Source organism: Lycorma delicatula, chromosome 3 (assembly GCF_047948215.1).
Source record: "Lycorma delicatula isolate Av1 chromosome 3, ASM4794821v1, whole genome shotgun sequence".
NCBI lineage: Eukaryota > Metazoa > Arthropoda > Insecta > Hemiptera > Fulgoridae > Lycorma > Lycorma delicatula.
Genome location: NC_134457.1, coordinates 84,066,727 through 84,092,050, shown reverse-complemented (window position 1 = coordinate 84,092,050; position 25,324 = coordinate 84,066,727). Strand labels below are relative to the sequence as shown.

The 25,324-nt window shown below is 29.1% G+C and overlaps 1 protein-coding gene across 1 annotated transcript in view; it reads left to right on the top strand.

Moving 5' to 3' along the window:
- Positions 1-23,818, top strand: part of LOC142320924 (synaptogenesis protein syg-2-like) — a 900,325-nt gene extending 876,507 nt beyond the window's left edge. The window contains exon 6 of the mRNA XM_075358908.1: positions 23,536-23,818. Coding sequence (XP_075215023.1) covers positions 23,536-23,603 — 68 coding nt within the window. The 3' untranslated portion in view covers positions 23,604-23,818. The remainder of the gene's footprint in view (positions 1-23,535) is intronic.
- Positions 23,819-25,324: the final 1,506 nt, after the last annotated feature.

Genomic DNA, 25,324 nt, shown 5'->3' with positions numbered 1-25,324 from the left:
ATAAAGTACATTACTAATTATAAATAATAAATTCTATCTCTCTTCATTACCTATTACGAACCGAAATATTTAGGCATTGGGAACAAAATTTATAAGGAGACCAGTTGAAATAATTTTCAATATTCTCCCTTGTGAAAGTTAATTGAAACAAAAATATTAATATAATATAAATGGTTTATTTCTTTATAATGGGATATAAATAAAATATCTAATATTAAAATAATTTTTGATCTGTTAGTATGTCCTTTACCTTTAACCCCATTGGGCACCGAGTTAACCAATAATGTACTTTTCTTGTGAATTTATACCTCATGAAACCCATCATGATCTAATAAAATCATCAATCAGCTGTGCAAACTACTTTCATAAATTTGTCTTTAAAGTGGAACCATAAATTTTGCAATAGAATTCCTGGGGAATTCTCAGATCATTCCACTACTTTTATCCTAATCTCCTGAAAAATTATGGTACCTATTTTTGAAATGTGGCACCGCTCGAGGTGTTGCTGGAACACGGCAGATACATCAGGCCTGGCGTGATATGGGCCTGGCGCGGCTGGTAGAGCTTTCTTCTTCCCCTACGAAAAACAAGAAAAAGGAAAAAAAAGATACATCAAACTAAAATGTTCTTAAATCTGGTAACGCATTTCACATCAGTAATGATACATATTTTTCACAATTCATCATGTTTTCATAATAAACAAGTAACCTTACCCATTAAATTAAAAACACCAAAATATCTTTTTCTTAGAAGATGCTGCACGATTTGGTGGAAATATTTTAAAAAGATAATAAAGAGAGAAGGTCAGCGGAAATGAGACGCTGCAGTGGGCCTATATAATTTGATCCATATCTCATATGTAAAAAATAAAATTATAAAAATTTATGTATATAAAAGTTATAAAATCCAGATATGTTTCGTTATATCAGCCTTTTTAACGTCAATGATAACAAACACTGTCTACTAGCAAATTTAGAAGTGGATTCAACTACCTACTTTCCAGAAATTGCCTGAGAAGTTCTTTTTATTACAAATAATATAATTTTTCTTGAAATTTCTGAATTTTTTAGAACAAATAGGTAATATTTGTTAAAAGTTATGAAATTTCTTACATTTTAACTAACACAATTTCATCATTAATAATGAAATTAAAAAACTATTTTTTCTGTTATTTTAAAAAAACGAAAAGGACTTATTAATATATACATACTCGTATATCATCTCATCCTAATCATTTCAGCATAATCAAACCACTGCAGGATGTAAGCCTCTTCAGCATGTTTCCAACTAATACGGTCATATGCGATCTTCAGCCAATTCGGTCCAATATACTTGATGATATCATCAATCCAACGAACATTTGGTATTTTTCGTGGGAGTTTAGCATCTAGTAATACCCATTCATTTGGAATAAATTAACCATTGGCCAATTTAATCCATCTGCCATTAGTTCTTCTTGCTACATGGCCTGCCCAGGGCGCCATTTTAATTCTTTAACTTTCTTGATGATATATATATATATATATATATATATATATATGGCTTTATATAAACAACTATTGTATTATGAAGTATTCACTAAGCTGAATTTCCAAAAGATGGGGAGGGGGATTTTCTCCCGTGGTTAGTTTTTCTAATCTCTTATCATTTTTAGTTAATTATCTTAAAGAAATCCAACTGACATGATATATGAATTTTACAAAAATTTATGCAAAGTGAATCCAGATGTACTAATTTTTATACTGATATCTATCAGTATAAACAGGTAATTCATTACCTTTACCACATTAACGGCCAGCCACAGTTTGTACATTCGATCGTTCTCACAAAAGCAGTATATTTATCGTTGAGTTTTATTTTATACTCATAGCCATTTGTCCCCGATGGGTTTGGTTCCTATTCAAGCATTCCATATCTTAAGCTTATATCCATTAACCATATCTAAGTGCTGTTACGTAATAATTAAATAACTGCGCAACAATGAAAAAAAGCCTTTTAACGGAAAGATGCCGGAGATGTTTCGCAACATGTACGAGGGTAAGTCAATTATTATCCGCAATTTAGTTATATTTTTGCTTATGTTGGTAGTACTATCGTGTTGCGTAGATGACGCATGCGTGGTTTAATTTTTGTTATGTCTGTGCAGGTTTGATGTTGCTAGGTTAGTTCCATTATCGCTGCCCTGTCGTTAATCATGGCTGCTCCGCTTTCTATTTGCGCCAAAGAAGAGTAACGTTCAGTGATCCGTTTTTTGTGGTCGGAAGGTGTATCAGGGGCCAAAATTCACCGAAGACTTTCGGTGCAGTACGGGAACAGTGTGTTGCCGCAACGGAATGTCTACGAACGGATTGAAAAATTTTAAAAATGGTCGCACAAGCTTTATGCACGACGAAGGAGCCGGACGACCGACTACCGCCACAAATGAGGAAAACATTGAGCGTGCACGTGACATGGTTTTCTTAGATAGACGAGTAACTATTAATAAAGTGGCACATCGTCTGCAAATTAGTCACAGTTCTGCCTACGAAATCATCCACAACAGACTTGGGTTTCATAAGTCTATGCAAGATGGGTCCCAAAACCATTCGCACAGTTGCATAAATAAACGCGCTTGGACATCTGCCAAAAACATTTGGATCGCTGTAGTAACGAACGGGACATCTTCTTAGACAGAATCATCACTGGTAACGAAAAATGGATCCATCATTACGAGCCGGAGAGTAAACGGCAGAGTATGGAATGGAAGCATCCAAATTCGCCCTGCAAAAAAAGTTCAGGACCCAAACATCCGCAGGAAAACTGATGCTTACGGTTTTTTGGGACTCACAAGGCCCAATACTGGAACATTATGAGAAAAGCGGCATGACAATAAACAGTGCGCGTTACAGTGAGATGCATACTGCCAAGCTGAATCCTGCAATTCGAAGCAAACGCCGAGGACTGCTGTCGATAGGTGTTGTGTTTTTGCACGACAATGCAACACTGCTTAAACGCTCCAGAAACTCAACTTTGAAGTACTGGCTCATCCTCCGTATAGTCCTGATCTTGCTTCTTCTGACTACCACTTGTTTGGTCCACTCAAAGAGCCGTTAAGGGGCCTCGATTTACCTCGGACGAAACAGTGAAAGAAGCGGTGCAACATTCCTGGCTCGCAGCTCAACCGAAAACCTTCTTTTATGAGGGCATCAGGAAGCTTGTGCAACGATGGACCAAGTGCGTTGAAATGCAAGGGGACTATGTTGAAAAATGATGTACATGTAAGTTTCCTATTTGTATTGCAATAAAATTTATAACTACATTGCGGATAATAATTGACTTACCCTAAACCAGGACGTGAAGGAGTAAAGCTCTGAATATTTTGTCTTATGATTTGCACACACAGATCAACTGGATATAAATGTTTAAACCACAACATAGTCTAGGGATGCTGGGAATTTTCAAATATACTGTGTATTCGCTAATTTTGCTTGCAGTTCTTGGTAATAATAAGCTAGGATAAATTAAAAATAGAATAATATATTTCTATGGTGGTAGGAGGTTGTCATTGTGAGAGATTCTCCGTAAAGGAATTTTCCTTTATTGTTTGCACTTGGGGATACGATTTTTTCATATTGTCTGGTACGTTCCAACATGCCTCCTAAAAATTACCCATAAATGTGATTCATCTCACATTTATGAGATCATAATCTCACATGTATGAGATTTTCATGAGATCATAAATGTGATCTCATCAATGTGATTCTCCTTTATCCAGAATGTTTTATCGGTAATATTCCTAATCCAAAAATGTTTACGTGAAACTGTTAAAAAAATTTGAAACTGCATCCAAAGTTGATCTTTTTTTTAGTATTGTTATGGACAAAACAGATTAATTTTTTTTAATGTCCCACTTACTGCTGTTTGAACGGTGTTTAAATTTTAGTGAATTATTACCTATTATCTTTTATATTTTAATTATTTTTTCCGTTACAAAATAGTTTAGTTTTAAAATATATTTATGTATGGTTTATTATTATTCATCTGCAAGGTTAAGTTTTAAATCAGTTAGATGGTTGTTATACAATAATTTATTTTATAAAAAGTAGATTTTATTTATTTATTTTTTACTTATTTATTATCAATGAACTTCATGCACATCATCTTTATCTTCTGTGAAGATAAAATTGAACAAGTAAAATCTATTTTAATCATTTTTTTGGAGTGATGAATTTTTTGCAACTACTTTTTTCTTCTCTCTTTCTTCTTTTTGGGGTAATTTAAAAAAAAAAATTTATGCTTCTGCTCACACATTATTTATATTTTGTTTAATATATAAATGCCATTTATTTTTGATTTTGTAAGTTCTAAAAAAAATCTTGGGAAACATACTTATTTCATTAAAGTTATGGTTCCTTCATTGCCATCTGATTTTGCCATAATTATAACTTCCCTGCGTTTATATATTTTCGAATATATTTTTTTTGGATGGAGGAGTTTATTCTTAACCTTATAAAAAAAATTTATGAAACTAATTCCTTTGCTTAAATGAAATTATTTTTCTCTTATATGTTCCAATTTATAGATAAATAAATGTGTTACATTCAATATATTTATATAGGTTTCTATTTGTCGATGCTGATTGTATGAGAGAGGATTCTGATTGTATGACGTAAATCAAAATAATTTAATAAAGTGATGGGTGACAGATGGAATCGGTCCTTCTCCTTTCTAAACTCTTGGTATTAAACAAATATTTGGTTAAACAAGAATGTTAAATATTGTATTATAAATTTACAATCAACACAAAATAAACATTGTTTCCCTATATTTATAAATATATTAATCACAATGTACACTTGTTCAACCGTTTATATATTTTATCAAATCATGTCTATTGAGAAAATACATTTAATTTGTTTTTTTCGTATGGAGTAGAAATAAGCTATATTAAATATAAATACAAATTAACTTCCTGAACAAAATAAATAAAATACAAAAACGTATTTGAAGTTACAATTTCATTTTAAAGATCACTGGCAATTACAAAGAATGATTTATGATATAAGCGTTGTTAAAATGTCTTGAAAAGGAAGTCAGAAAAAAAATCAAAAAAAAAAATCTATAACCAGATACATATTTCGACTGCACAAAAGTCATTTTTAGTAGATTTAAAGAAATTATTGAAGGTAATATAAATGTGCCCAAAAAAAACACTTAAATTATTGAGTAAAAATATAATTTATACAATAATATTAATAAACCATTTGAACCTTAATAAACTTTTCGACCGCTGTTCAAAGAAAAATTAAATTTACCGAATGCTCCTACTTTGAAAGATTTGTTTTTCGATATAAGATTATTACATTCCTAAGCCCCCTATGGAGGGAAACTCAAAAACTGTATTAAAAAATAATAGGCTTGCAACATATCATTTTAAAGAATACTGGAAAAAAATTTAACGAAAAAACTTCAGGCTACAGCAAAATGATAGCCCTTTAATGTGTTTCACATCTAGTTTTAAAAGTGGTAGTTTTAAAATACATACCGAGTAGTGGTATCATACTAAATAAGAGATATTTTGAGATAGAAACATTTGCTAAATTTTATTATTTTACTGTTTCACTGTTGAAAAGTTATCAAACAGGTACTTTAGAACACTTTTGAAATTAACTGTGTAAACTATGGGCAAAATTTTGTTTAAAACTATAAAAAATATAAATATTCTGTATCTTAATTTTTTTTTTCAATGAGCTTTAAAACAGTTTGTTATAATCATCCTACTCTTTCTTAAAATATATATATATATATATATATATATATATATATATCATATAATACATATTTCATTTAGAATTTTTTAAATAATATGAAACTTATCGGTTTCTTTTTTATATTGAAGATTAAATTTAAATGAATTAATTACAGAGATAAAAATTTCTTGTCTTTAAAAATTCTAACAAATAATTTTTTGCAAAGTATTACATACTTTTATATAACTAAATTTAAGATAACTAAGTAGGTTGTATTCTCCGTCGAGTAAAAGTAGAGTATTTCAAAAAGTATACGTAAACGAAACGAAAAGAAGAAAAGAGAAATGAGAAGTGCAGATCTTGATGAAATGTAAGAGTAGGGAAGGGGAAGAAAATTCTGAATCTCCTTCACAGTGCGTTAGTTGAGCCTCATCGCTTCAGGAGGGTACAGCACAGAATTATTGAAACATGCGATGAACCAGAAACAAAGTAAATGAACGGAAGAGAAAAGCGAACACAACAGAAATACAAGAGTCAGCTTTTTGTTTAGAGAACAGTCAAGCTGAAAACTAACAAAAATATAAAAAGGACGAAATATATATTATATAGATTTACTAGATGCGCAACTGAGAAATTTTCTGATGTAACGTCAGCTGTGTGTTTACAACTGTTCAATTCATTTTATACGTTTTCATCGTTGTATAAAATTGTTAAGATGAAAAATGATTGTTTCGTTTTCATTATTTATTTAATTACTTCATCCTTTATTTATACGTTTATTTATTTATATCGGTAATTTAAATCGGTTAAAGAATATGTTATTTTTCTTTCGGTAAAAGCAAAAGATAATCCATAATATTTCAAGAAAAAATTAAAAGTGATTAATTTATTTTTAAAATATAAAAATAATTCTGCAGTTGATTAAAATTGCGTGATAAAAATTTTCTTTGACGTTTTTCTTTTCCGACTATTAGAGAATAAGAGAAATATTTACAAAGTAAAATCGCTGGTACCGTACAATAAATGACTCACTAAGATTTATGTATCCTAGAGGATGCAACTTCATCTATATGGAACTAGATCACTGAATCTATTTCAAGGGATAATCACTTAACAGGATTAAAAAAGTCAGATCTTTTTCCTAGAGCCCCACTACTGAAATTTATTAATACTATAATAACCAGAACACTTTATACTTACATTATAAATTGAAAAAAAGGGTTTTGTGTTTAATGTTTTTGTTGCAGCTTAATCTTTAATCACTATGGTGCCCCAGAAGACGACGGATGTCCGCTTTAATCTATTCAGACATGTTGACATGCTGAGTCCACTAACGCGGAATTTGTTCTACACTTATATTTCGTAATTTAATGGAAGCCCATTGTGTCTCCACAGTTTATGTTTGAGATTCTTATGGGGGTGAAGAAAATTAAGTATTGAGTGAAATTATAGAGCAGAAATTAGTTGTCAGGGTAAGTGAGGGATTTTACTGTACGGTCTCCGTAAACCCTCACAATTATGCCGCACGGTCTCATATGCGGAACGTCTTATTACATGAAGTAATGTTTGGTTGAACAGTCAGGTAAAGTGTATAAATAAAAATCATCGATTTATGTACATTTAACGAAAAATAACAATTACTATTGAATGTTGAATAATTTGACCATGGTCACCTGTTATTATCAGGTTATTGAGTAACCAAAAACACAATTTTAGTACCGAAAAATTCCAGAAAGATGGATGTATGAACATATATATATATACTGGTCTGTTCTTTATTTTATATCTCTAGATTGGATAGGCAAATATGAAAGAAATTTGGCATCTTGGTTTATGAAGCATTGATACTGTTTAATTTTGGTTAAAATTTGTCAAGAAAGCAAGAAAGTATCTTCTGGGTTTCATATTTAAAAACCTTACTCCAAGGATAGGTAAATTTTTCACATAATTTAATGCCCCTTAGATAACTAAGATAACTTCTGATGGTATTTACATCTTGTTCAAACCCCTATAAGGGAGATGGGTAAAAAAACATTAAAAAATTTTTTTTTCGTTTTCGGACTCAAAGTTATATGTTTTACTAATTTGATAATTCCGTTACACTAATATGTCACTGTAGTAATATATTTGGGCAATTTCATTCAGAGGTGTGAGATGATTAGCCTAATGATTTTTTTTTTTTCAGTTGTCATTTTGCTTGCTACATAAGACTGGAGTAATTGACTTTTCTGAAATTTCGTATAATGATTTGTGAATGTAGGTCTAATTGGCGCCAATTAATTTTCGTTATCACTCTCTATCAAAAAGGGTAGTATGTGGGTTTGCTTGTTTGATTATTTACTCACATTTTTATTTTAGCTGCTACTGTCGAAGAGCGCACCACGTGATGCGCCGAGCAGTTGGGCAGCTACGCACAGCGCACGAATGATTCATTCGTTCGAACGATTTATACGAAAGATTAATCTAAAATTATATTTGTGTTTTAGAATAAAAAAAAGAAGAAATTAGAGCTGCTTTAAAAATTAACTACTCAAAAAACAGCTATAAATGTTCAGGATTTTGAAACATTTTACTTTAAAAGTTTTTGTTGTTAGTACGCTAAATTCATGAACGTTATTTTTCTATAGTCTGAAAAAAATTTTAACAAAATCATGTATAATGACACATAAACAATGTAACATTTTCGCGACGGAACATCTTATATAATGTGGAAAGCAAGATACCCTCAAATATAAATTTTAAACCAACGGGATTAAAAAATAAAACATAATTTTTTTATCTCTACTTTAAGGATGTAACCCCTAATTGCGAAGTCTATTTGGATGATTTGTAGAATGATTATCACAAGGCTGTCTACAAAAAATCTGAAATTGGAAAGATTTAATTTTAAAATTATCAATTTGTAATTGAGGTTTATACTCTTAATTTATATACTCGTATAAAGCTGAAAGTTTGCCTGTCCCTGATTGCTTTAAAATTTGCAGGATACATTAGTGTTATCTCAGGGAAGTTTTTCAGCCATAGATTGAGGCCCTAGGTCAACGTCACCCCCTTGGGTGTCAAGTTATGAATTAAGGATATTCATTAAAGAAAAAAAGATTAAAGCTTTTACTTCATTATTATATTTCTGTCACCACGGCAATAGAAATAAATTATGAATTTTTCGTTGTCAAATGTGTATATACTTTAATTACCATAGTTACTACTAATCTGTCTTTTCTAATTTAGTTTCTTTCTCAGGTTTCTAGAAAGTCTGAATAATTTAATCGTTATTTTTCAGTATTATTCTTACAACCATGACGGTAACGAAAACTGCGAGAGTCTAAGGGGCGGAATGCTCTGGCTAGATGTTCGGTCGATCAAAGCGAGCCCCCGACTGACTAGTAATTGATGAAGGGGGTATGTAGATACGTTTACCATGGTTCCCATACCTCAAAATTTTACTCAAAGAGTAGAATAAATTTTTAAATAATTCTTTACTTGCATATTTATGTTGCACTTAAATTTCCTTCTAAGTAGTTGAGGGCGAAGCTATCGGTAGCTAAAATCTATGCAAGTTTTGTCAGCTTTCTATTTTAATTACCAAATAAGTAATAAATGGTACTTTTTTCCTTATTTTATAAGATAAAGATTAACTATTTGGCGAAAAAAAATCAGAATATTTTATTAACTTTCATAAACTTTTTTATGGTTATAAATTTCTTATAACAATTAGTGTCTTTACTTACGATTTATTATGAAATTATGGCGAAATGTTTATGAAATTTTGTAAAAATTTAAAAAAATTGTTTTTTTTCAAAAGTTTTCTATTAGCAAAATTTTAAGTATTTTAATTAAAAAAATTACAGCCTGTTTGTTTAATTTCTATTGAAAAGAAGGAATTTTGGTTTAAAACACTGGATCCTCAATTATTAGAAACCCTAGTCAAATAATAGAGATATTTATAACATTATAAATATTTCAAGGGGACTAATTTTTTTTAATATATCCATTTTTTAAATTATTGCTACAGTTATGTGCATTTTTTTACCTGAACTTTATCCGATATAATTCGTCTACTATAAAAATTAAATTTTTTTTGTAGTCTTTAACAATTTTTTTTCTAAATACTATCAACGTTTCACCTTGAAAAAAACATTCAACTCTGCTGACTTTAATAAAATTCAATTCTTTTAAAAAATCTTGAATATCAACCGACACCTGTTCTGATACACTTACTGTTCTGTAAGCCGCCATCTTATGTCAAATAGCATAAAAAAAATAGTTGGTGATGTATCTATCAATGTGCTTATATATATATATATATATATATATATATATATATATATATGTAAATATCGATAATGATTTTACTACCTTTACAAATTAAATGCAAAGTTGTAGCATCTGTTTATTCATAATTTCACAGGTAATATTCATTAATTTGATTTAATTTTTTAACGAATTTTAATGTGAAGAAAAATGTCAAATATAGCAAAAATATTATCCACGTAACTCAACTAAGTTTTCAGGAAATACTGAAGTTCTTTTCTAGCTTTCATTTTTCATTTAACAATGAAAATGTTAGTTAGGGTTTCCTAACGAAGGTTTCCCTTTAGTTTTACATCAATTTATTTTTTAGCATTGAATTGATAAGAATTTTTTTTTCATAAGTAATTCCGTCAAGTTTATGAGTATATGCTTTAGTAAAAATAATTGAGTAGATTATCAACCAGTTGTTTAAAATCTTTTATGTTTCTTGATCGCAGAAGTAAGATATAGTGTGGAAACATCAAATGAAACTGAAATTTTATCAATTTTTTAAACTTCACTTTTTATGGTATTAATCAGATTGTTTTTTTTTTTTTTTTTTTTTTTTTTTTTTTTTTTTTTTTTTTTTAATAAAAACGACTGCGGAATTGGATATCATAATTCTCTTTTATGACTATTTTACTAAATTTTAAACCTGAATATTTATTACAGAAACAATTGTCACGTTTGAATATGTAATTTACTTGTTTTTGTTAGATATAAAAATTTCAACATAACTGGATCAAAAATTATTAGCCTGCTTTTCTCCTCAAAATTTAAAGTATTGCTAATTCCAATAACATGTTTAAAGATATTAACTATTTCCATGTTATTTTTACATTTAGCATATATAATTGTATGAAATATATAATGAAAATGAAAATAATAGATTAACTTTTGTAAGCTCGATGCAAATGATAAAAAAGGTAAGCAACATCATAATCAGCTTAAAAAAAAAAAAAAATTATTTAAATTAAATTCATTACTATACACCTCATTTATGCATGGAAAGAGGTAATCCCATACCATGCATTACTGAATACCGGGAAAATTGAAATTTTCTTCTAATTGATTCGTAGAATTCCCAACTCACTTACGAAGTCTTTAGAGGTAATCTGAGCCAAGTCATGATGTACACACCCTAGTATTCAAATTTTGTTCCATAATCGCAGACCTAATCTAACAAAGGTTAATAAGACTGTGTGAATAGAAATTTAGACTAATTTCTAAGCACATACTCTCATTTTTCTATAAGATTTATAGATTGTTTAAGGAAATACCCATTTTTCCCTAATACTAACACAGAGATCATTTAATCTTAAAGTGTTGATTTTAAAGCAGATTAAAATAAAACTATTTTTCAGTAGTAGGTTTTTTAAATACTGTATTTAAATCAGTTTCAGCGAATTTCTTGAAATAGATTTGATTCGACATTTTTCTTCTTTTAAACATCATTTTATTTAAGAATATCTAAAATGATTTTACGATTTAAAAAAAAAAAATTAAATTCCCAGCTATTTTAATATATAATAATTTAAAATTTTGCGATCATCTCAAATTTGGGTCTCCGTTATAGTTACATTTTTTTTTTACAAATACATTTTTACACATTTTCTTAAACAAAAAACAATAAAATGTTTCTATTGGTAAAAGCAAGCCAACAAATACAATATGTGGGTTTGAAAGCTTGTTAGCCGCACTCGTTTTGATTTATATTTGTGGAATGCATGATAATTTTTTACAAAAACTAGTACATTGCAGAATTGTGCGCTTCTTTCATAGTTTTGACAAATTCGGGTAAAAGGGAATATTGAGGAAGTGCTTTATTAGAGAGGGTTTGGTCTTTAAGAAAACTTTACTTGTGCATGGTCTTATCTAATAAAAATGAATTACCGGCTGTTTCAGAAAGTATCTATACGTATTCCTCATAACAAAAACACTGTAAAAATTCATACTGGTCTGGAAAGTCTTTTCCAGGTTACGGCTAGCAAAAGAATTTTCAGAATTTTGTTGTGTTTAGCTTTCAATAAAAATTGATTTAAAAGATAAATAAACATATATTTGGTTTTTATTGACTTTGTCAATTTTTTTTCAGAATTAACTTCTTTCAAATTTTCTCTTGAAGTTTTATTTTTATTTAATTAATGGTAATTTAATAAAGTAAATGTCCGTCAAATTTAAATTAGCGTGATTTATTATCAGATTTTTTTGGATTTCAACTCTTTTCTAAGAAATTACTGAACTTGCAGTTCCAAGACTCATTATTAAAGATTTTTCATGTAGGATTCTAAATAAATATAATGTTTTTTTTTTACTCTTATCAACATATGACAAATTTGACCGAAATCTCTTACATCGGAACAGTAAATAGATGTGTAAAATATGTTTATAATTGACTTGAAAGAGAGAAAGGTCGACAGAAATTAAATCTTCTATATTCTGTTTCATTCTGATTGGCATCCTGTAATAACTGACAAACGGCGATAATGAAATGAATTATTTCTAGCATGTGAGAAAATGTCATGCTTGATTACGTGATTCGAATCCATAACTACGGATGAAATGTGGAGATGCTTTTTCCCACAGATATTGGAAAGAATATAAACATAAAGCCATTAATTTTACTCAATAATTTGTGTCCGTAGAGTTTTAGTAAAACATTATTTTACCTTCTGAGCAGATATATCTGGGCGAAATGTTTCTCTAGTCGTAAAACCAAAGCGTTTGCGGACCTAAATTTATATGAACTTTTCCCATTATATTGATAACATAAATAATCCTATAACTATTTCAGTAACTTCCTAAAACATTCTACACATCACACAAAACATTCTACACAAAGTATCAACAGAAAAACTATTGAAAAAATAAAAATTTGCCAAATGTAAAAAATATTTTCATACTAGTAATCATTCAACTCTATGAATTTTATATACATAATTTCAGATTTTTCCTTTTCTAATTATTCTAACAATAAATTTGGAAAATTTTTCACAAAATGAAGGATTATAAGGAAAAACATGCTTATAATTGTTATTTTACAGCTGTAGAGTAAAAACCTACCACTTTTAAAACATTAGTTAAATTTACTTTGACTGAAAAATTTTTATTATCCTCTAAAAAAAAAGATATAATTAGTCTATAATTATAATGTACTGTTGATACCTAATACACTGCACCAACCCTGGGGTTTTCTTTGGTGTTTCAAACCTAACGCAACGTTAAAAACATTTAAAAAAGTCGCCAACAGCTCCTTTGTAACTCGGTGGCGTGCGTTTACGGTGCTCTGGACCTTGTGCCCCTACCCACCGGGTTGGTCTAGTGGTTAATGCGTCTTCCCAAATCAGCTGATTTGGAAGTCAAGAGTTCCAGCGTTCAAGTCCTAGTAAAGCCAGTTATTTTTACACGGATTTGAATACTAGATCGTGGATACCGATGTTCTTTGGTGGTTGGGTTTCAATTAACCACACATCTCAGGAATAGTCGAACTGAGAATATACAAGACTACACTTCATTTACAGTCATACATATCATCCTCTGAAGAGTTATCTAAACGGTAGTTACCGGAGGCTAAACTAGAAAGAAAGAAAGGACCTTGTGCCCCTGACTATCAGTCTCCTACTGTATAACTGCAACTGGGATCGAATGGTGAAAACTCTTGAGCGCCACCCGAAACGCCCTCTCATCACGCGTCGTGAAGGTATGCCCTATCAGATTATTTTCGCGAACAACACGAATTATTTGTCTGTAGCACTCAATAGAACGTAACCTGTATTTCTTGGTAGCGTCTCTGCCTTTCATCCGGAGGTCCCGGGCTCGAATCCCGGCCAAGTATGGCATTTTCACAGGCTATATACATTGTCATCCATCTCATCCTCTTCAACAATACCTGACGGTGGTCCCGGAGGTAAAAAAAATAAATAAAACCCCAAAAAATATCCTGTATTTCTTCATTAAATATATTAAATATTATTAAAATAATATAATGGTACTGTAATAATAAAATAGTAAAAAATACAGTATTTTTTGAGTACAATAATTTATGAATATCGTTTAATGTATAACTTAACAAGAAGCTAACAACATTTCTGCATTAAATGTGAATCTCAATTTACGCAATTTCATTATACCCGGAAATTTTCCGGATCGTAACATCCGCGTAAATTGAAGGTGCACTGTATAATAAGTTTATATAAATAATTAAATACATATATAAATTTATATAATTAATAAATCTAGAAATATAAATATAATCGACCCAAACTTAACCTACGCTCGCTAGTTAAGGTTAGCGAGCGAAGCAAGCGTAGGTTAAGTTTAGTTAGATTATATTTATAACTATATTTATTTATTATATAAAGTTAGATTATAAATTTAATTAATTTATGTTCTTCTTTCAGTGGCGCCATGTAACAACTAACTACAGATCAGCTGCCGGTATCTTCTTGAAAAGTAACGATAATTTTTACCACAAAGGATAAATTTTTAATAATTTTAACGTTTTTTTAGATTTAGCTTTAAGGAATTACTACAATAAACAGCTACAATAAATTCCTTAGGAAACGGGTGGATTTACAAGTACATGCCAATTTTTTATCAACATCAATTTTCATTATAATTATAACATTAATAATTTTACAAGAAATCTTTCTACTATTTTAACAAACAATTAAATAAGTACGAATTATAATAACTTATAAATTAAATAATACAATTATTTAATTTAGAAATTTAAAATATCTATATTAAATATATATGAGAAAATCAAACAATTTTCAACTTCATCATCGGAGGAAGACCTAAATTTTAAGCTATATGCATATTCCGGATATTTTTATCATCATTGGCTGTTTTTATAATTATTACCTCAACCACATATACAGGTGTGCAGAAAGAATATCGGATTTTAATTTATTATGTCTCTTGGTTGAGGTATACAGTGTTGATTTAAGGTTAAAATAAGAGTATGACATAGTTGAGCGCATGACCGTAGATTCTCTATCTTTCTGTTTGACAGCGCTAAACAGACAGCCTTCTTTTACAGTTTGCTAAATGTGAATAGTTTCAATTTAATGTGCCTTCTGTAGAAAATTTAATTGTGATCATCCTAATGACAATAACAATCATCGATGGATAATACGTTTAAAACGACCGGATGTGAGTGTGCAGGATGACCCAGAGTGTCTGAAGAAAGTTTTGAACATGTCACCGAGTTTTTCCTTAGTAAGATAAAGAAATCCTTAAAAAAATAATCTATTGGGAAGGCCAGCCACGAGTTCAATGCCGATGATGACAGTGTCGAAATATTTAAAGAAACGCTTACATACGTTAACACTACTTACACACCGTTTACAACTGTTACAGGTTTTGAAGCCGGCCGACTACGCTGTGCATGCCAATTTCGGAAATGAAATGTTGCAGCATGAAGATGACGATTTCCTTGATCGTATGAGTCAACATTTCATCTTAATTGAAAAGTTGACACAGATTATGACCGTAACAGAAAATTTTCATGAAATATTACTATACGAAAAGGAATTTTCAAGATTTAATTTCTTCTTTGCAATATCCTGAGAATAAGGATATTCTCCTAATAGGAGGAGGTTGAATAACCGTCGGTTATTCAACCTCCTCCTGAGAAAATAAACGGGATAGTTGAATAGCATTTTTCCAGACCTCTGGATCGATCGGCATAGAACTGATGACAGATCTTGTTTGAAGTGGTCTCCAAACTGACCCATGTGATTTTTTTCATTTTGGTTTTATAAAAAGAAATCTAGTAGATCCGCCTTCATTACCTATTTATATACCTTACTTAAGGCACAGGATTGAAGCTGCTGTCTCTTTCATTAGTCCAGACATGCAGATTAAAGTATCGGACGCACTCTCCTATCGATTGGATGTATGTAGCGTGATGAAAGACATTTGCAGCAGTGACATCCTGACCAAGGAAAATTGATGACTGTAATATGTAATCAGAATTAGACTGTCAATAAGACGATTTCCGGTAAAGCCCATCAGGGATTTGTACGGAAGGGGTGGTGTGGCGACCGGAATTGTCACAAGATAGGTGTGTTTCCCGACCGGAGTCAGGATGCTCACTTTGAATACTTGGACGGAAAGCTCTAAGAGTTATTATTTCATTTTATTTTTCATTCATTATTGCAAATAAAAGTTAAGAAATATTAAACCTCGTTAAAACGCTGATATTGTTTTTTGTACGTCTGCATTATGGTTACAATATTAAGGACGATTTTTCCTCTAGTAATATTTGTTACATATTTCATTTATTTTAAATGAACCAATTATTAAAACAGATGTAGCTTTAAGAAAGATATTTTATTAATAAAACAAAAAAAAATTGTTTGGGAACCAAATATTTCAGTTATGCGTATTTTATAAACATAGCTTAACATTATATAACAAAATATTATTTAAATATGGAAAAGTAAATTAATGAACATCAGATAGAATTGAAATGAAATACCTTGTTTTTAAATTGGATTTATTTATTTTTTTATATTTAATAACGAAGAAAATATTTATTAAAGTCGGCAAGCAAGAAAAGTTTTAATTGGTTTTGTGTTTAGTTGCAAGGATAAATCAGTTTTAATGCATCGATTACTTTTTAACAAACTGTTCGCTATGCCACCGTCTCTTTGGTTATTAAGATTTTTAGAAGAAATTAGGATTATGTGTCCATCTAAGCAGTTTATACTTTGTATTACGATCTTATGCTTTATTCATGGACCCTTTAACGAGACTATTTTATGTTACTGTATACTTCAGATAAGAATAAAATTACAGTTTAGAAACATTAAAAGTTTGTATAATGTTAATAAATTTTAGGATTCAAGAGATTTAGGACAATGTGTTTTATACTTTTTTTCTTTTTCTTTTTTTTATTTCAGTTTTAAGTAATTAGTTTTAAACCAATTTTTTTTTTTTTTATACACAATTTATATATTTTTATTAACCTTATTAATTTTCTTCTTTATTAATTTTCTTCTTTCTCGTTTTAATATGTTACTGTCATCATTGACTTTCTTTGGTTTGCTTTCGACTAATTTATCTCGTATTGTTGCTAATATAATTGCAAGATATCATTATTCGCTAAGTTCGTTATAAAGAATGTTAATTGATGCTGATGTCTTCACATTAACAATAGCCTTTTTTAATGGGACCACAAATTTACTGTAAAGATCCGGATTTTGCTATTGCCAGTCTAAAATATTGAATTCCTGATCATCGAGCAATTCATGACTTATTTCGGTGTAAGCTTTGGTTTAGACCCTTTTGAAAAGTTATATTAATAACTCCAGTAGCAAATTAATAACTTTATATAATAATTTAGATTTTCTAATATTGTGACGTATCTCCCCAGCACCTTGACTATTAGTAACCAAGATTAAATGTTATCAATAACTAATACACTAAATTAATCTTGCCGTACTATCCAGTCTTGTGATATCAACCGTAAAACAAAACAATATAGAAACACCTTTCCGGAATTATTAAATACTAAATTGGTTTTCTTTTTTTTTTTTTTTTTTATTTGACGGTGTAATGAAACGTCAAGTTCTGAGTTTTCAAATAATACGAATGAGAAATTAAGAAGAAATAAGAAATAAGAAAAAAAGCCTTAATTTTCTGTATCCTGGTCAAGGTATATGTAAATCTGTGCTCAAATCATTTTCATTAACGTATTTTTGGATTTGGATTTTTTTTGTGATTTTTTTTCTATTTAGCCTAGTACTTTCATCTCTTTGTTTTAACGGGCGTTTTTATTTTAAATATTAAAATAGATTTTATTCATATACAGGTTTTATTGTAGGATTAACTTTTTTATTTTGTGATGCTGTTCTAATCAAAATTTTACCGGGTTTCCCTTGATTCATTCAAACAATTGCTAAAGCAGTTGGTTTTTATCAATAGAATAGTATATAACATAATAGTAGATTTTATATGTAATTTATAAAATACATTATTATGTACTAATAAAAATAAAAGATCAATTTACACGGAAAATATTCTAATTTTCTACTATTGATAAGTTAAAATTTGTATAAGTTACATATACATTTGAAAATGCAATAGACACTCTCCACTATCAGGTTGGCTCACAACTAGTTGTACTTTTAAAACTTGTGAAGAAATTGGTATGGAATTCTGATATGTACACCATAAAAGCTTCCTTTAAACTGGAAATACCTAAAACAAATTTATAAAAGATTCTAGAGGAATTAATGTTTAAATGCTAACGGTCAAATTACTTCATGAACTTTGATGATTTTGACAGAAAAAATAAAAATTTTGTCATTGTAAAACGATCGTAATTTCTGTATCTCAAGATGTAATCTGATGAAACATGCTTCACACTGAATGAACGGCCAAGTAAGCAATAATAGATGTTTTCATCGTCAAGATGAAAATTCTTGCGTCATCATGGAGAATAAACCGCGTACCTGGAATTTATATTTGGTATAGATCCCAAAAAAACAAAGTACTATAGCTTATTTCTTCTCTGATAGAAATGTAAGAGATGATTCGTATTTTTAGATTGTGAGATCTTTATTCTTGGGTTCTTAAGTGTCCCTGGGTTTGATATTGGCCGTCCCTATTTTTGGCAGCATCACAATGTTGCAATTTACTAATTTATGAGATTACTCACTTAGTCATTTTTTTTTTCAAGAAGACTCATTCAGTCTTTTTTGTATGGATAGGAGCGAAAATTCTTTGAAAAACTATGTGGTCCTGCAGATAAACGGTACCACGAGTACGTAATTGCAAAATGTTAATACTTTAAACATATATCAATAAACACCTGTTATATTTTAACTTTTTTATGAGCAGTTTTCTTAATAATAATTGGGGAAACTGGATTTTAGTTTGCTGTAATTCTATTAGGTTCGTTAACAATTTTTTAGGTTTGTTATTATCACAACAAGACCCTGAATTAGTAATACATGTGTAAATAAACAAGTTGAAGAAATATCTACAGTTAATTAAAGAATACTATGTAACATCCTTAAAGGATACGGTTCAGCTATTTGTCAGAAATTTAGCATACGTCGAGTGAAGAATCAATTTGCATGTTTAATGTGTTTTCCACAACTTTATAAATCCAAACAATTTTTGTTGAATCGTTAAATACAAATAACTCTTTGCACTGATTTACAAGATCTATTTCGAGTTAATGATTCTTGTAATGTTTGTCTAATATCTTATTTTATTTATTTTTATCTCATTTTATTATTTCCTTAACAACGTACAAAGATAATTGAAATGCTCATTTAGTTTTAAATTTTTAATTTATACAAACGCTTGTTGAGAGTTTTCTTAATTATTTTAAATGTTATTATTTAGTATTTTACAGTTTAATTGATTATTAAGTTTTTATATAACATTTTATATAAAAGTAATTTTTTTTCATTTATAATTTTATATATAATATTTGAAGCAGTAATTATTTATGACTAAGACGAAGTATTACATCTAAATTAGAAATAGGCTTCAAAGGATTAATTAATCCTGCACCGGTAAAATTATATCTAGAAAGACAGAACGTGAGCAATGACTTTGATATTCTTTTAAATTAAAATCACGTAAAATATAAGCAAACCGTAAACAGATCTCAATTATTTATGAAACAAATTATTTTTTTATTCAAATAAAAAGTAAATACATGCGATGAAATATTTTTAATATACAGAATGATTCAGGAGGAATGTCCTCTTTATTTTGAATGGAAAATAATTTGGAAACAGATTCTAGGCTTGAAATAATAAAAAACGTTCATACAAATATATGTCCAAAAACACTTTGTTATCGAGTTACGAGTTACAGCAAGCGAAAATTTTCGCCCGGATTTCAGTTCCACCGGTGGAATGAGATCATACTGAAATTTTTAAGGCGTTATATAAAAGGCTAACTTAAGACCTGAAAAATCGAAAAAAACAACTCGCAAAACTGTACCTTCCGTAGTCATCACGATATCCAAAGTAAAACAGAAAAATTTGGTGAAAAAAAAAACACGTTTTTACTTCCTTGTACTAAGTAAAGGAAATATTGTGATCACGAAAAATTTTGGTTTTCAAATTTCAACGGAAATATCCATTTTGACCATCCCTGAATCCATTTTGACTCTTTTGGCGTGACGTCTGTACGTACGTATGTATCTAGCATAACTCAAAAACGATTAGCAGTTGAAATTTTGGATTTAGGACTATTGTAATATATAGTTGTGCATCTCCCCTTTTTATTGCAAACAGCTGGACCAAAAGTGTTCAAAAAATCCCAAAATCAAGTTTTTTTTGGATTTTGGACTTAAGTGGTACTTATTTTATTTGGTTCCAGAGTTATAGCCAAATAGAATTTACCTAATGAAATATTTGTATCTTACAAAGAGAAGGCACATCGGTTCGAATCCGACTTCTTCATCTCCTTTTTTTTCTTTTTTTAATTTAAATATATTGATTTATTAATAATTAACCTCTGACTGTAAAATAAAAATTTACAATAAATAATATTTCAATAATAACAATACATATGAAAAAATATCAAAAGTTATTAAAAAAATAAAATTTTATGTACTTTTCATTTTAAAATAATGTATATATGTAATTTAATAGGCGTACAAGGAAGTCATGCTATGTCCACATCAGAATGATTTTTTAGGTTTTAAGTACAATAACTTTGTTAAATGACTAATCACTACGTAAATTTTATTATCAAACTTATTTAATTATGAGAAAATTGTTGTAATGAACTCTATGAAAAAAGCCAACTTTTATTATTAAAAACAACAGAAAAATAATATGACTTTGTAAAAATTAAAAACAGTACTTTTTAGTGCAACTAATTTAGACCAATCAATAGGATATTTGTAATGCACTCAAAAATCGAAGAAATGTCTCCCATTTAATGTAGAGTTTCTAGATTACGAGGGCCCTGATGGTGGCATACTTAAATGTGTGTGTGTGTGTGTGCGTGTGCGTATGTGTAATTACTTATTCCTAAAAAGATATAACAATATTCTACGTACATCAGACAACAGAAAAGTTTTTGTGTAACGTAACACAATACTTACTCTTATTAGAAAGGGTCTTATTACGCTTTCATTACCATTTTCAATACATTTCCGAATCATTTAAAACACCACTTACCACCAGTTTATTTAATCTACAATAAAATTATTTTACTTTACAAAAGTAATACTATCATTCTCACAGGGATTATTTTTAAAAAAATAACACCAACTAGGAAAACAGAAAAATTGAATTTTCTACATATTTGTTCAACGTATACAGAAATATGTGCCCAAACGATTTTACCTAAATTGTAACATTTTTTTCAGTAACTTTACATATTTAGTTTATTATTAGTATATTAATATTTAAAATAATTATTTTGGAATTTATCCACTTTTTTATTTTATTTTATATTTAATTAAGTATTTTGTGATGCCGAATCAGATCAATGTTTTTACTAAGGAGTTTTCCTTGATCCATCCAACCAAATATAGCGGAAATTCCTTATTTTATCCGTAGAGTAGCACAATTACCCATTACTGAAGTTATTTATATAATTTATTGACTAGTAACGATCGACATGTATTTATTTCTTGAAATTAATAATACTAAAAAAATATTTTAAAGTCATGAAGTTAACATCCTTAAAAATGTATTTTTATTAAATAAATATTTTTATTTCTTGTGTTCTAACACTAAAATTAATCGTTGATTTGTGATAACTTACATTTTTTAAATTTTTGTTCTGGAAATCAAGCGTTATTAGTGAGTTTATAAGCCTCATCGATATTGATATAGAAAATCAATTATAATGTTATCCACATCATGAAAATTAGTCAGTTAAACCCCGATTGTATATCAGCCTACAATATTCAATGTATCAAATATCACTATTCAATATCAGTATTCAATGTGGCAAATGTGTACATTGTTTGAATGGTTTTAGCTATAAAATGAACAAAGAAGAAATGACTAAACCATATCAGCTGATAGTTCAAACCATCTTTTTCATTGTTAGATTATGTGTTAATTATTTTGTAATAAATAAAACTAAAATTCAGTTGCCCTTTTACCAGAATAAGTAGCTTTTGAACTGTTATTGGAAAACTGAGAATGTTAAAGAAGTTCAAAGACGTTGAACAATGGATTTTAAACCACCAGCTACGAGAGTAACTAGTGCTAGAATTCATGATAAGTTTAAAGTTTAATAGAACAGTGAGAAATGTAAGAAAAAGGATATCTGGGCAAAAAAAAAGGTTGACGTCTAATGAAAATTCCATTTTAGTGATGTAAACACAACTCCCAAGAAATTGTTTAGGCAAATTTTCATGAGACCGATATTAAAAAAGACAGTATTCACAGAATATTACGATATAATAAGTGGAGACCATACATCCCAAGACTTTTACAAGTATTAAATAAACAAGATCCAGACAGGAGAGTATAATTTTGTGAAACAAACTGGTTCATAGCTGTTCAACTAGAAGAAACAAAAACGTATTTTTGTGAACCGGGGTAAGTATGACAGAAAAAGGGTTTGAAGAATTTAATTGTTTTTTCGGATGAAGCCACTTTTAATCTTAATAGAAATATAAACAGTCATTACAGTGTTTAATTAAATAACACAAATCCACACATAACTTGACAGAAACCCGTTAATCTTCTAAAGGGATTGTTGGGCCATTCTTCTTTGAGGGGACTATTACCGGCATATCTTACTAACAGCATTATTAACCGGCCATAAAACGACACTATTCCAACATAACCTATATGTTGATGAAAATATATACTACTTTCAACAAGATAGGCCTCCACCCCACTACAGAATTTCTTGACAATACCTTTCCTGAGCGATGAATAGAAAGTGTCTCGGAGTTTCTGGCTCGATTTTCAGACTTAACACCATGAACTTCTACTAATATAGTGTTTTGAAAATTTGTACGCTACAAAACAAAACACACTGCAAATGACAAGATGAAAGCAAATCAAAAATGAAGTTAACACGTTATCTTTAGCTACATTACAGTTCTCTGTGTATTAAACCGTTGCCGTACGAGTGATGACATTAACGGTGGTCATTTTGGACATATATAAATTTAAATTAAAAAACAGCACAAGCATAATTTATCTACTGTTTTCTTTAATGAAATGTAACTGTTCAAACTGTATACATTTTATTTGAGACATTATGTATTTCATATTATCTGCTGCAAAGTTTACAAAGTGTTTTTATAAATTGTATTCTAAATTTGAAATTCTTAATAAAGCATTCTCTAAAGCAAACCATATATAATTTTTTTAATAAAATTTCATTGATAATTTATGTGGCTTTTAATACAAAAAATACATCTAATTTTTCTAATATATATATACAGTTTATATATTTTAGAAATAAAAAATTACTTTTATTTAAAATGATATTAAATAGACAAAATAAAATAATTATAATAGTTTTAATTTCTAATTATTTGTATTTTTGTTTACAGGTGCTCCAGCACTGGAATATTCGCTAAAACTTACTTCGATTATATTATTATTGACATCACGAAGGTAGCGCCAAAATGAATTTGTATAAAAAAATTATGTATATATAGACATTGTTGTGGCCGTTTTAATGTGTTTGAGAATAAAAGACTCAAATAAATAAAATAATAATATTTTATTGTAATAAGCGATATTATTCTTTAAATAACAATTTATTAATGTTAGCTAAAAATAAAATGTTATTTGTTATATTTTTAAAATAAACGTCAAATATACATTAATGTAATATCCATGTAAATAAGTTATATTTATATAAGATTTCAATACGTGTAATATAAAAATGTAAATTATAAAAATTAAAAAAAAAAATCGAACATTTTTATAGTTCAATGACAATTATTATTTATATAATTTTTTTTATTTTATATTCGACTAATTTTTAAGAAAACTTTTAAAAATATATTAAATAAATGTGAGTTGCTGTAATTGTTTGCAACAATAGAAGTCTTAATTGTATTTATTTTACCATTATATGTCGATTTTACATAATGTTAATATCTTTGTAACAATGTATTATGCAATATTTTGAACATTAAAAAATAAAATTTATAAAAAACGAAAAACCCAAATTATTATCATTATCCATCATTTAAATAAGTAATTAGTATCATGGTCCATCAGCTATCGTTCTAGTTATACTATGATTCTACACGATCCAGGCTCAATTCAAGTCAAATGTGTAATTTAATTTGAAAGTTAAATTTAATTAACTTTTTAACTAGTTTTTTTTCAGAAAAATCTGTGACTGAAATTTCCAGGTTATTTTTATACTACGTACACTAAACCGCTTTCACGCCTTTAGCACTAAGAAAACGAATCACACCATATATTTCACAGTCGGCGGGATTCTCGATCAGCGGAGGCATTTTAAAAACTCACAAACAAACGTAAACGCAATAGAATATTTCCGTAATGTTGTCTGTGGCCTGCTAACAAATGCGGCTACACAGTGCGCATGTGTGGAATGCCAACCGCAACGTAGCAGCGGCGGAATTTCAAAACGGTACTTACTTTAAAAACATGCCTCGTATATATACTTTTAATATATTTTTTTTTATTTCTCTAAATCTTTTAAACTGTTTAAAATTAATTTATATTTATAATATAAATCGGCCGGGTAAAGATTTGCTTTGGAAACTGAGTTTTTTCTAGAATATTTACTTTAATTTCTGATGAAAAACGTACCTTTTTCATAATATATAACTGTTAGATGACTGTTCAGTCAATCGTATTATTGCTCATTTTTGTATTTTACTATACCACAATATCACATTATAATCAGCGTATGCAATGCCGCCGAAAATCTTATCTAATGAGTTGGGTGTGTACTTCCAATTAATCTCCAATTTATTATTATTTATAATAAAAAAAGATAATAGTAAGAATTTTTTTAGTGTATCGAGAACGGTACGATGCTGTTAAGTACTGTGAGAATCATCTCAGGGACAAAGTTTAGGTATAAAAGTTAAGAAATAAAATGTGAAAAAGTAAAGTATTTAATGCTTACCTGTAGTTAAACAGGCTAGAAACATTACCTGGAAACGCTGTTACTACTTATTTGCAATTTGATTATTGAACACTCCCTAAGGAAGGATGCCCCAATGATAATATCACGTTAGAAGCCAAGAGGATATATAGCAGTTTTCAGTCTGTGCTCATAGGTGACTTGAATAACGTTCCTCTCCTGCACTCTCAAAAAAGGTAATAGCAGCAATTCGGAAGCGGAAAGGA